This window comes from Haliotis rufescens, unplaced genomic scaffold (genome assembly GCF_023055435.1).
Source record: "Haliotis rufescens isolate VD_foot unplaced genomic scaffold, xgHalRufe1.0.p SCAF_25, whole genome shotgun sequence".
Lineage (NCBI taxonomy): Eukaryota > Metazoa > Mollusca > Gastropoda > Lepetellida > Haliotidae > Haliotis > Haliotis rufescens.
Window position 1 is genome coordinate 7,804,844 of NW_025963946.1, and position 11,993 is coordinate 7,816,836.

Consider the following 11,993-nt stretch of genomic DNA (forward strand, 5'->3'; position numbering starts at 1 on the left):
TCATATGGCCCAGTGACGTAGGGGTAGCATTATGCAGATGGCTGTTTTAATGAATGCTCGTTCCACCCGTGACGAACAGGTCTGGTTGTTGATGAAATTTTGTGATAGCTAAATAGATAGATTCTTTATTCATGCACCGATTGTCTTTAAATGTAATATCCAGTTATGTATGACTGTTTAATAATCTCATACCAACTTTTAGTAGGTCCGATAGTTTTTCAGAAATTGTAGTAAACGTCGGTACCTTAAATTACCTTCCAGACTATAATTGACTATTTGCCATAATAAAATGTCAGATAAAAATATATCTAAATGTTGAACAGTCTCAAACCAAGTACACGTATACATGATATTTTGCTAATATGACACTTTAAGGGTCTTCAACACGCCACCCAACTCATTTACACGCAACTTTGAATATTATCGACCCATTTAATCTAAACTTGTATTGACTGTACGTGTTTAGTAAACCTGTTTCCAATAACCGCTTGTCAATTCTTGGTATTTCTACTGCTTACAATAGTACAACTGGGTGGTGACAGTCGTCAAGATAACACTCTGTCTGTATCTACAAGGAAGTATTTCGTACATGAACAGATTGCGTGAACACAGTGTAATCTTGGTCAGGTCGTCCTCTCTGTACACTCGTTATCTGAGTAGGTCTGTTGCTCTGACAGCGCTGAAACATTCAGTACACAAACGACGTTTATTGGCAACACAGTGGCTACGTTGTCTTCTACCTAAGATCTACTACCAATGTGTTCGTTAAGGGGATTCATGGATAACCGTAAGTTGACGATTGCCATGTATGTCCGCTTATAATTATGACTGACACCAATTTCAAGGTGATTTGTTTCAAAAGAACACAGGTTACAAGCAAATTATACAGATGAAATGCATGTAGACGATTTCTAAGTGCCAGACCCGTAACTCAAACTCCTTTATCCTGATAACAGTACAAAATTCGAATTCATGTGATATTATGAAGCCAGATGACTCCGTTGAGTGCAACTATTTATAACTTGATACGCCACATTTAGAGCATAGATTATTGCTCGAGCGGTTATTTCATATATACAGCTCATCATTTCAGTAAGAACTTCTGATGTCTGTGATATTATATAGCCAGATGTCTTTTAAATGCAGCTATAATTTTATAATGATATGTTATATCAAGGGCTCCTTTCCACGAAGCAATCGTAGCGGTCATATGTCGTAAGTCTAGGTTACAACATGGGAGTAACTATCATCTTAGCACTACAATTACTTTGTGGAACAGGGCCCAGCCTGCCACTTTGAAGCCAGTATTGTCGTCAAACCATTGCAACTAGAGTAATAAATACAACCTAATCATAGTTGTACTTATGAAAAACATCTTCATACATATTCCTTTATGCATTACATATGCCTTTAACGAGGTGAATTCAATACGTTCATATTGTTCATGTATGTTCATTTTCTTTATTCAAGAAAACAATAATCCAATCAACACATTTTAGGTGACTGCAACTAATAATCTGTAGAGATCAGCAATGCAAAACTGTTTTCCCAAGTATAGGGGATAATAACTTAATTAGGAATATAAAAAGTGTATTTTGAATGCATTAAATATGACTTTAACGATAACAGAACACGGGAAGTAGTGCTATTTGTTCATTTTCTATATTCAGGAAAACAATAATCCCATCAACGTATTTTAGGTGACTGCAACTAATAATCTGTGGAGATCAGCAATGCGAAACTGTTTTCCCAAGTATAGGGTATACCACCACAGTACCCTGTACGATTATGTGTGTGTTTGAGTGAGTTAAAGCTATATTTTCTGTTTGAACAGTAGTTCAGTCATGTTATGACATAGAAACTTGGTACAGGTGAAAAACCCTACGTGATTCAACTGTTGTCAATTCTTGGTATATCACCCGCTTACAGTATTATTACTGGGTGGTGACAGTCGCCATGATCAACACTGTCTGCCTCTACAAGGAAGTATTTCGTCCATGAAGAGATTGCGTTATCACAGTGTAATCTTGGTCAGGTCCTCGTCTCTATACAACCGTTATGTGAGTGGCAATGGCGGCCATACAGGTACGTGGCTATGAAAGTCACTGCAACATTCAGTAACACAAACGACGGTTATTGAAAATATAGTGGCTACATTGTCTTCTAACTGAGATCAACTTCTTACGTGTTCGTTAGGGGATTGAATGGATAACCGTAAGTTGTAGATTGTCATGTATCTATATTGTTCATTTTGACATGACACCAATTTCCAGGTAATTTGTTACAAAAAAGGACAGGTTACAAGCCAATTTCCTTTTCACTTTATTGAAATCAATCGGAATCAACCTGATTGGAATATGATAGCCAAGCTCAAGTCCAGAAGCAGCTATTACAGAAATGTGCATTGACCATTGTACACAATGTATTGCAGTTGTTATGGGGGAACATAGCGAGGGTACATGATAACGCAGTGAGTACTTGGCCGGAGGAAGTAATTAACTGTTTGCCATAATAAAATGTCAGATAAAAATAGATCTATATGTTGAACAGCGTCCAACCAAGTAGATGTGTACATGGTGTGTTGCTACTATGACACTTTATGGGTCTTCAACACGCCACCCAAGCCATGTCTATACAACCTTGAACAATATCGACCCAGTTAATCTTAACTTCGTTTTGACTGTATGTGTGTAGTAAACCGGTTTCAGTGGATAAACAGTTACAGGGGATCACGCAAGGACGATCGGTAAAATGTGTTTGTTGTTATAGTGCGACATGCTATCTCAGACCTTAATTGACTGCCCTCGCTGTTATTCTGCATGGGCCGCGTCAATAAGAGGATAAGTAAAAAATAATCCTTCACAATTTCTAGTCTGACATATCTCTTATATGCAATATCACCCAAGTGTTGTACATGTAAGTGAACGTTTTGTCTTCAGGACTGCCATCTGCAAAGGTCCCCTCAATGAAGTTATGAAGAGGAACAGCCCAACACACGTCCCTCCGGACAGAGGAGGAGAAAGCCATGATGCTCCCTCACCTCAGACAGCTCGCAATCCTGGAGCAGGTTATCTACTTATACTTATCTTATGATTCTTTGTTTGTATGGTTATTGTAATCGTGATTATTGATATGTCTGCATGCACCTCCGTCTCCTTACCTGGACACGGCTGACCCTGTCGTCTGAGGAGCTGCAGTTCGCTGTGCAATTCTCGTGCGCCAGAAACTTATGATTGTGGGTCCGAATTATGTTTCTAGGTTTGTCAGCACCATACCCGTGCTCTTGGCTTTCACTAAGGTGGTCAACGTTTGAAACTTGCAACACTCCACTGACACACTGTGATATAACTTGAATATTGTTGAGAGCTGCACTCACTCCGTCTCCTTGTATGTAAGCTTAACGGAGAATATTTTCATATTTTCTTTACGGATGAATCATTATGTATTTCCCTCAATACGGACAGACTAAGTGATGACCTGAAATGTAACTGCCTTACCCTGATATTTATCCACAGTTGTGTAAAAATTAAAAACGAATATGTTAATGACTAACTGATATTTCAGTATGAAAGCCAATTGTGATTGAAAGACCTATTTTACAGAATCACCAGCTGTCTCTGTTACTGGCGCTACAGGTCAAAGCAAGGTTGAAAATCTTGAGGCAACAGGACTGAAGAATACCAGATGTCAAGGTGATGCATGTATTCATAGTGTCTTGTCATTACCTTGCATCTGTCTGTGGTCACCCTTGTAAATTTTAAGCGAATATGTTGACAATGCTTGCAGCGTGCATACATATCTGTGCATGTGTGGCTGACTGCATTAGTCCGTACTAATATATACTGGTTTTGTACTAGTCCGTACTAATATATACTGGTTTTGTGCTAGTCCGTACTAATATATACTGGTTTTATAGTGCTAGCCCGCTGAGATACCATGCCGTAGTTTAACATGGATACACCACTCAGATACTGTATACTGACTTTGAGTGGACCAGGCCTTTGTTTTATCCCCTTAATGCCGAGCTCGGGGCAGGGAAACAACAAGTACCATCTTTTAACGTGTTTTAGTATGACGCGACCAGGGGATCGAAGCCCCGAGCTTCCGCTCTCTCGGCAGACGCTCTATCCACAACACCGAAGGTGATCAGGGTATTTAGAACCACAACCTCCAGCTCTCGGCCAAACGTCTCGTGACGTCTCTCATTAAAATTCGTTGTGTTGAAATGACGAGTGACATCAATATTGATGGATATTTCTGTACATACGGACCCTTTGAAAACGTTAAATTTATGCTTCATATACATAGAGTAATCGAAAACATGTTTCAGTTAGGAGAAATATGTTGACAATATTTACTATTTCTATTGGCAGTTGTGTTCATTTCTAGTCTCATGTTCTTGCATCGCGTGACCCATACAAGCCATGATGTTACCTATTTAACTCACAGGACAATACTTAATTTCCAAAGAAACACTAACAATGGAAAATCATGTCTATCATTGAAATAATGTGTAATCAGTTGCAGGAGACATTCAAATTCTGTACTTTAACGAGGGAAGAACGTACACATTTCAAACCTGTCAACTGTATAGTATCATTCATGTCCACTCTTATATTGCGTTACTGTTATTATATTTTGAGAGTTACTGAAATCTTTCTACTCTTCTTCTCAGTACAAGCTGGCGTCATTCATGGAGATGTCCACGTCCACAGCAGTTCCCCCCCAGCAGGTAGGATTGGAATAGTCCATGATGATGTGTATTTTAGACCAATAGGCGTGGCACTGGACCAAGACACGTAGTGCATATATGATCGAATACAGAGAAGGATTAGAAAAAGTACATTTCAAGTTACAAGGAATGTAACTTTAATTTGTTGTGTAAATAGTGGATATTTCAAGTGTCGAGTGGAATATCATGTTTCTCTCATCTCGAGTGACGGGGGGGAGGGAATGACAATAGTTCGGTGAAGGTGTTATGATCATTGCAGTGAAATATCAAGTGTTATGTTCACTGCAATGAAAATATGACTTTTCTCAAATTCAGAATACTCAGTCTTTCACACTGATGTATATAATAATGTTGTTTTATTGGTGGCTGTGAAATGGGTTATCTTTGTTCATTGCGAATTACATTTTACATTTCACACTTGATGTTTCTGTGTATGGTATATCACTGCGTACATGAGGTTATAGGTTATAGTACATGATAAGGGTACAAAAAACTGACGTGGATAATCGTATATTGCAGATAAGGGGCGACACGATCGTTATGAGGCTCACCATGGAGATGTAGTCCCGTATTTATTGGAAGAAAAAGGTAGGTATGTTAAACAGATAACAAAAGGGAGAATTGGGGATGGTGGTGCATGCATAGTCACCCTGGAATAGTCACAGCGCAGTACAATGTGATTAAAGTTAATATGCAGAATCATTTATTGAAGTTATTTATAGAGGATTCATCACAAGTGTTCTTTTAATATGGGAACAACAACAACAACAACAGAGTCTTAGTTCATCAGCGTACCGATACCTGTACACACAATAATGATTAACAGGACGAAGTTGATGTTACTTAGTATGTGAAATATATGAACATATATACTTCATTTTCAGTTACGAGGATGAAGCGCGGAGAAATAACTGAAACTGTTGAACGAAAATACTACTACAACTTTTCTGAATACAACCACACACGAAAGACAACTTGGATCTGTTCTGCGATGGGGGAAATTGTGTTACTGTTAACAAGAGATATAGTAGTCACACCACTCAACAACCTGCTGAACTTGGTCAGACGCACCTATAATACTGACTTGGAAAGTGTGGAAGACGGAAGTTTGATATTTGTATTTATGCACGAAACTGAAGAAGATGCTCTGAGGATGATGAAGGACCAAACACAAGTCAAGCCTATGCTTCTTGAATTTATTCACACAATGAATACCAGTGTCAGAGATATCGAAATAAATGTTGAAATGCGAAAAACAAATCAATCAACAAATCCAGTTGAATCAGGTAAATTATTTCCACGGACAAAATTACATGTTTGAATATAGAAAAGCTATAAATATGGATACATTGTCACAACCTACTAATCCTTATTAACTGAATATATCAAATATATATCTGTATAATCTAAAGTGTTGACGTACAAGTATTATTTCTGGTTTTGTTCATTCTTTCCAGAATATGACGATCTTCACATAGACAGTGTGACTGGACTAAAGGTATGTTTTCCCTAAGACCAGAGATCAGAGACCAGGCATTTCTCATGTACTATGGATAGTAGTTATTTTATTATTACTAAGTAACATTAAGTTCTTGTTTGAGATCTTAAATAAGTTTAGTCCATGTATGTGATGTTTTATGTTACCTTACCTTTTACTTAGTTTTGAAAAAACATGATGTGGAATATCATTTACTTACACATATGTAATTTTATCTGAAATTTGTTTCAGCATCGTGAAGTTGTTGATGCCATGCAACACCAGATAACAGACTTGGAGCGAAAAGTTAAAGAGCTCGAAAAAAATGCAGAAGCAGGTACACACGCTCGTGTTTGTATTCACTCTGTTCCTTCAGTAACTGACAAACAGTACGATTGAATGACCCTGATAAAAACAACTTGCGTGATGCATAGTTCAGGTCAAGTTATGTTTTTCAGAAACCAGGATGATGCTTTGGATGCGATCTGACGCCCCTTCCCTGTCTGAAACCAGCGGACACTGTGAGTGTTTATGCCAGCTATTTTGACGCTGGGATCGGCTATCATTGATGATGACTCACATCTTAATTTCTATTTAAATCCAAGCCCTGAAATTGCAGATGTCATATGTCAGAGTGTATGTCCTTGCAACGAACAAAGAAAACACATCCTGATACATGGCTCAATGTTACACAACATGAAACATTTTCTTCTGTTGTTATTCATTTGTCACCAGTTTAACCATCATATGCACGTAATGTTAATCCATGTGTGACCGTTTGGTGTCAGTATGACATGCGCTGATGGAATAGATAACATACATTCCATACTCTGGACAAAAACTATAATTGTCTCTGACCGTGTCACTCAACCATGCACTGGTGTCATGTTAATGCACTCCTGTGGGTTTAAGCTTTAAGTTTTAACACATGTTAAACAACCACTAACATGTCTGTTTTAAGGACGATATTGAAAATTTTCACTCAGACAATCAGCTGTTATGTCAATGGTATTTTTTGTCACCACATATTTATGAAGCATCCAAGATTATGGATCTTATATAGCTACGTACATGCACGTATGTATTTTTGTGGCTGCGTATACTAGTCCGGACTGATGCCGATTAATAGGGCTAGCCCTCTGAGATACCATGCAGCAGTTTAACTTGAATACGCCATTCAGCCACAGTACACCGACCAGTCTTTGTTTTAGCGCCAGACAGGGTAACAACAAGTACCATCTTTTTAACGTGTTTTGGTATGACGTGGCCGGGGATCAAACCCCGGACCTTCCCCACCCGGGCGTACGCTCTACCACTGGACAACGGAGGCGGTCGTCACCTAGAGACAAATAATAATAACATCACAGAACGAAGCGATTTTAAATACAGAATCATAAGTGCAGCTTTCTTGCTATGCCGTAATCTTCTACGTGAGGGAATAACAAATGGTTTTCTAAACTCTTCCAGAATCCAGCGCAGCTTCTCTAAGTTTGAGCAATACGGAAAGATACATTTCTTACACAGTACTTTAGGACACTAGTTGATGTTGTTGTTTTAAACTGCTTGTGTCTTGATTGCTGATGAGGATCGTGAACGGAATACACAGCCATAAACACCAGTGTTTTTGTGTGCATGTATTTGTAGCTTAAATATAGTTATTTTTCAACAGTTTGATGTTTGTTTTCAGATTCAGGCGAAGGCGATACGGAGTCGGTTTCAGACGCAGTTTCAGAAGGTGGACACAGGTCGGACACAGAAGGTGGGATTTACAGCTATATATATGCCTTCACAAATCAAGACTCTTTTTTCCGATAGCATGTCATGGAAGTGATTAATACATTGAACTGTATTCGCATGTCCAGTTCGCAGTTCCTTTTCATGAGCTGATCTGTCGTGCATGTTGTCGCAGGAAGATTTGATATTAACTTACATAGATAGGAAACATATATTGCTTAGTTCCCTCTCAGGAGAAGATATATCGTACATGAACATGTTGTAGAGAGAGTTAGCAGCTTTACTGCTTAGTTTACACTAATGAGTAGAAATCACTTGTATGTAGATGTTACAAGTGTTTGCATACACATTGCCAAGTTCACCCAAATGAATTATTATAAAGGCATAGTCTTATATTTTGTTCAATTAAATAGTGGGTTGATTTTGAACTCACATGCTGATATCACGCTGTGATGACAAGATAGACTTGGCATGAACACTGACATGTGTTTTTCATGCATTGGAACAGATGCTATGTGCTATACTCACAAAATGTTATGGTCGTTTATTTGTGTCTCCCAAATTATCAATAATTTGACGATTACAACTAGATACAAATGACATCATTGAATTATCATTACAAATGGTCTAATGGACCCCTGTGTTTACAAGTATCTACAAACTTATTAGTATAGTATGTCCACGGATAAATGTTTCGCGTGACTGATAAAATGTATGAGGTTAATTTCAGCCGCTTATATAGTTATTTCCAAAGAGAATGTTTTAGCATATCCAGTTTGTCTGTAAAGTAATAAGAACGACCGATAGCCGTCCGTTTGCCCCTGTCCGTTCGACCGTCCGTCCGATTAAAGGAAACTCTTAGTCAAATGAAACAAAGTATCAGACGCAAAATTAAACTGTATTTTTTGTCAGTTCAACACTATTCTGTTTCCGAGGAAACATATCCCATTTTCTTATGATTGACAATAAGAATATTTTCTGGAGCCCATCTTAACAAACCTTCTCAACCGTTGAGTAACGATGCTAATGCGTCGACAATGTATGCCAGCCTTTAGATTCTTAAGTCACAAAGGGACATTTACAAACATTCTATTTCAAATACACTTGACAATTTCCAGGGAAGATGCCTCACCTAACGTCCAAGTGGGAGATACAAGAGGGCAACATGAAGCTGATCTACTATGACAGGAACCACATGCTGAATGAGGCTTGTCGGGAGGGAAAGTTAGAGATAGTAAAGAACATTTTGTCAACTGGTTCTGCAGATATAAATAACAAATCCCAGGGTGGCTGGACACCTGTGCTTCTTGCAGCCAATACAGGTCGAAAAGACATATTTGATGTGTTGGTGAAGAAAGGGTGCAATCTCTCAGCAGTGTTAGACAACGGCAACAATATCCTTCATGTGTCATGTTTAAGTGGTAATACTGATATCACAGAATATCTTACAGCAGTAGTCAGTATTGACAGTAAAGGCATGTATGGCAGAACAGCTGTGATGAAGGCGGCGGCTGTGGGCAATAAAAACGTGTTCGATCTCCTGGTGGGTAAAGGATGTGACCTGTCAGCAGTGGATGATGGAGGTTACAACATCCTTCATCTTGCCTGTTTTAGTGACAATGTGTACATTGTCGAGCATCTCATCACACACAAGATAGCTGACATAGAGAGCCGAGGCAATTTTGGGAGAACGCCGGTGATGTGTGCATCATGGGTGGGTCGGCAGAAGGTGTTCGATCTCCTGGTGGGTAAAGGATGTGACCTGTCAGCAGTGGATGATGACGGTAACAACATCCTTCACATTGCCTGTTTTGGTGGCAATGTGTACATTGTCGAATATCTCATCACACACAACACAGCTGACATAGAAAGCCGAGGCAACTTTGGGACAACACCGGTGATGGCAGCAGCAGAGAAGGGTCAGCAGAAGGTGTTTGATCTCCTGGTGGGTAAAGGATGTAACCTTTCAGCAGTAGATGGTAAAGGTAACAACATCCTTCACTTTGCCTCTTTTAGTGACAATGTACACATTGTCGAGTATCTCATCACACACAAGATAGCTGACATAGAGAGCCGAGGCGAGGTAGGGAGAACACCGGTGATGTTTGCAGCAGAGAAGGGTAAACAGCAGGTGTTCTATCTCCTGGTTGGTAAAGGATGTAACCTGTCAGCAGTGGATGATGGAGGTGACAACATCCTTCACCTTGCCTGTTTTAGTGACAATGTGCACATTGTCGATTATCTCATCACCCACAACACAGCTGACATAGAGAGCCGAGGCCGGTTTGGGAGAACACCGGTGCTGTTTGCAGCAGAGACGGGTAAACAGCAGGTGTTCGATCTCCTGGTTGGTAAAGGATGTAACCTGTCAGCAGTGGATGATGACAGTAACAACATCCTTCACCTTGCCTGTTTTAGTGGCAATGTACACATTGTCGAGTATCTCATCACACACAACATAGCTGACAAAGAGAGCCGAGGCCAGGTAGGGAGAACACCGGTGCTGTTTGCAGCAGAGAAGGGTCAGCAGAGGGTGTTCGATCTCCTGGTGGGTAAAGGATGTGACCTGTCAGCAGTGGATGATGGAGGTAACAACATACTTCACCTTGCCTGTGTTAGTGGCAATGTGCACATTGTCGGGTATCTCATCACACACAAGGTAGCTGACATAGAGAGCCGAGGCCGGTTTGGGAGAACACCGGTGATGACTGCAGCAGAGATGGGTAATCAAAAGGTTTTCGATCTCCTGGTGGGTAAAGGATGTAGTCTGTCAGCAGTGGATGATGACGGTAACAACACCCTTCACCATGCTGCATACGCAGGGACAGTAGGAATTGTAAACCGACTTCTCTCAGAGTCAGCTGTAGAAGTATCTGCCACAAACAACAGAGGTGAAACGCCATTGCAGATTGCACTGAGATACAACCAAGGCGCTATAGTGAAGATTCTTAGAGCTAGATCTGACACGCTGCTTTGAGTTTGGAGAACTATTCAGGGCCATATTAAGGGGCTGATGTCGGATTGTCTCTGGAAGTGTTCATCATTCAGAGCCGTCTGTGATAAATGTTTGTACAAAGATAAATGTCATTTTTACCTCAATGTATTTATAGTTCATGTACGGGATAAAATAAATGTTTCAATTCATTAACAAGGCGTCAGTTTGCTATAACGGCACCTTATCAACAGGTTCAGATTTGAAGTTGAGGTGTGCAGTGTTGCAGGTCAACCGTATTCGTGGTGGTGAGAGTAGACTGGAAATGCCAACGCCTTGCATCAATATGTCTCAAAGAGTTATTCACTATGTTAAACATAGTGGGTTGAATTATTTCATGTTTTGTTTCATGATTGAGATATATACATGCATTATCGAGCCCTGTCACACTTGGTCTGTATCGATAGGACACGTATATCACACTGTTAATTTGGTGTGTACAATGTAGACACGTATATCACACTGTTACATTTGGTGTGTACAATGTAGACACGTATATCACACTGTTACATTTGGTGTGTACAAAGTAGACACGTATATCACACTGTTACATTTGGTGTGTACAAAGTAGACACGTATATCACACTGTTACATTTGGTGTGTACAAAGTAGACACGTATATCACACTGTTACATTTGGTGTGTAGAATGTAGACACGTATATCACACTGTTACATTTGGTGTGTACAAAGTAGACACGTATATCACACTGTTACATTTGGTGTGTAGAATGTATACACGTACATCATGGGTTATAACTTCTGATTTGTAGGACATTTTCACTCGCTCGTTTCCTTTTCCCAGACTTCAGTGACCACTTTGGAATATTGCTGTGCCTCTGCCGGGAAACAAGAAACCAATACTACTGTATAAATAAAACACACATATCACGCCAGAACAACTTTGATCCGCATTGGGTAGATACGCACGTCACACCCTGTCACATCGGTTTTGTATGATGGAGATACCCACATCACACCCTGTGACATCTTGTCTATATGAGGGAGGTACGCACGTCAAAACTGGTCTGTATGAGAGGGATGCACACATCACAACGTG

General features: G+C 39.8%; 1 protein-coding gene across 2 annotated transcripts; it reads left to right on the forward strand.

The window, feature by feature from the left end:
- The first annotated feature begins 628 nt into the window (after positions 1-628).
- LOC124141317 (serine/threonine-protein phosphatase 6 regulatory ankyrin repeat subunit C-like) lies at positions 629-11,061 on the forward strand. Of its 2 annotated transcripts, XM_048402326.1 has the most exons (12): positions 629-787; positions 2,940-3,067; positions 3,603-3,692; positions 4,676-4,732; positions 5,252-5,320; positions 5,617-6,018; positions 6,190-6,230; positions 6,462-6,546; positions 6,668-6,730; positions 7,897-7,968; positions 9,062-10,290; positions 10,492-11,061. In XM_048402326.1, the coding sequence occupies exons 2-12, from the start codon at positions 2,974-2,976 to the stop codon at positions 10,918-10,920; spliced, it is 2,631 nt and encodes an 876-aa protein (XP_048258283.1). In that variant the 5' UTR covers positions 629-787; positions 2,940-2,973; the 3' UTR covers positions 10,921-11,061. The 2 variants fall into 2 exon arrangements, with proteins under 2 accessions (XP_048258283.1, XP_046365241.2); XM_046509285.2 differs by having other exon boundaries at positions 630-787; positions 9,062-11,061.
- Positions 11,062-11,993: the final 932 nt, after the last annotated feature.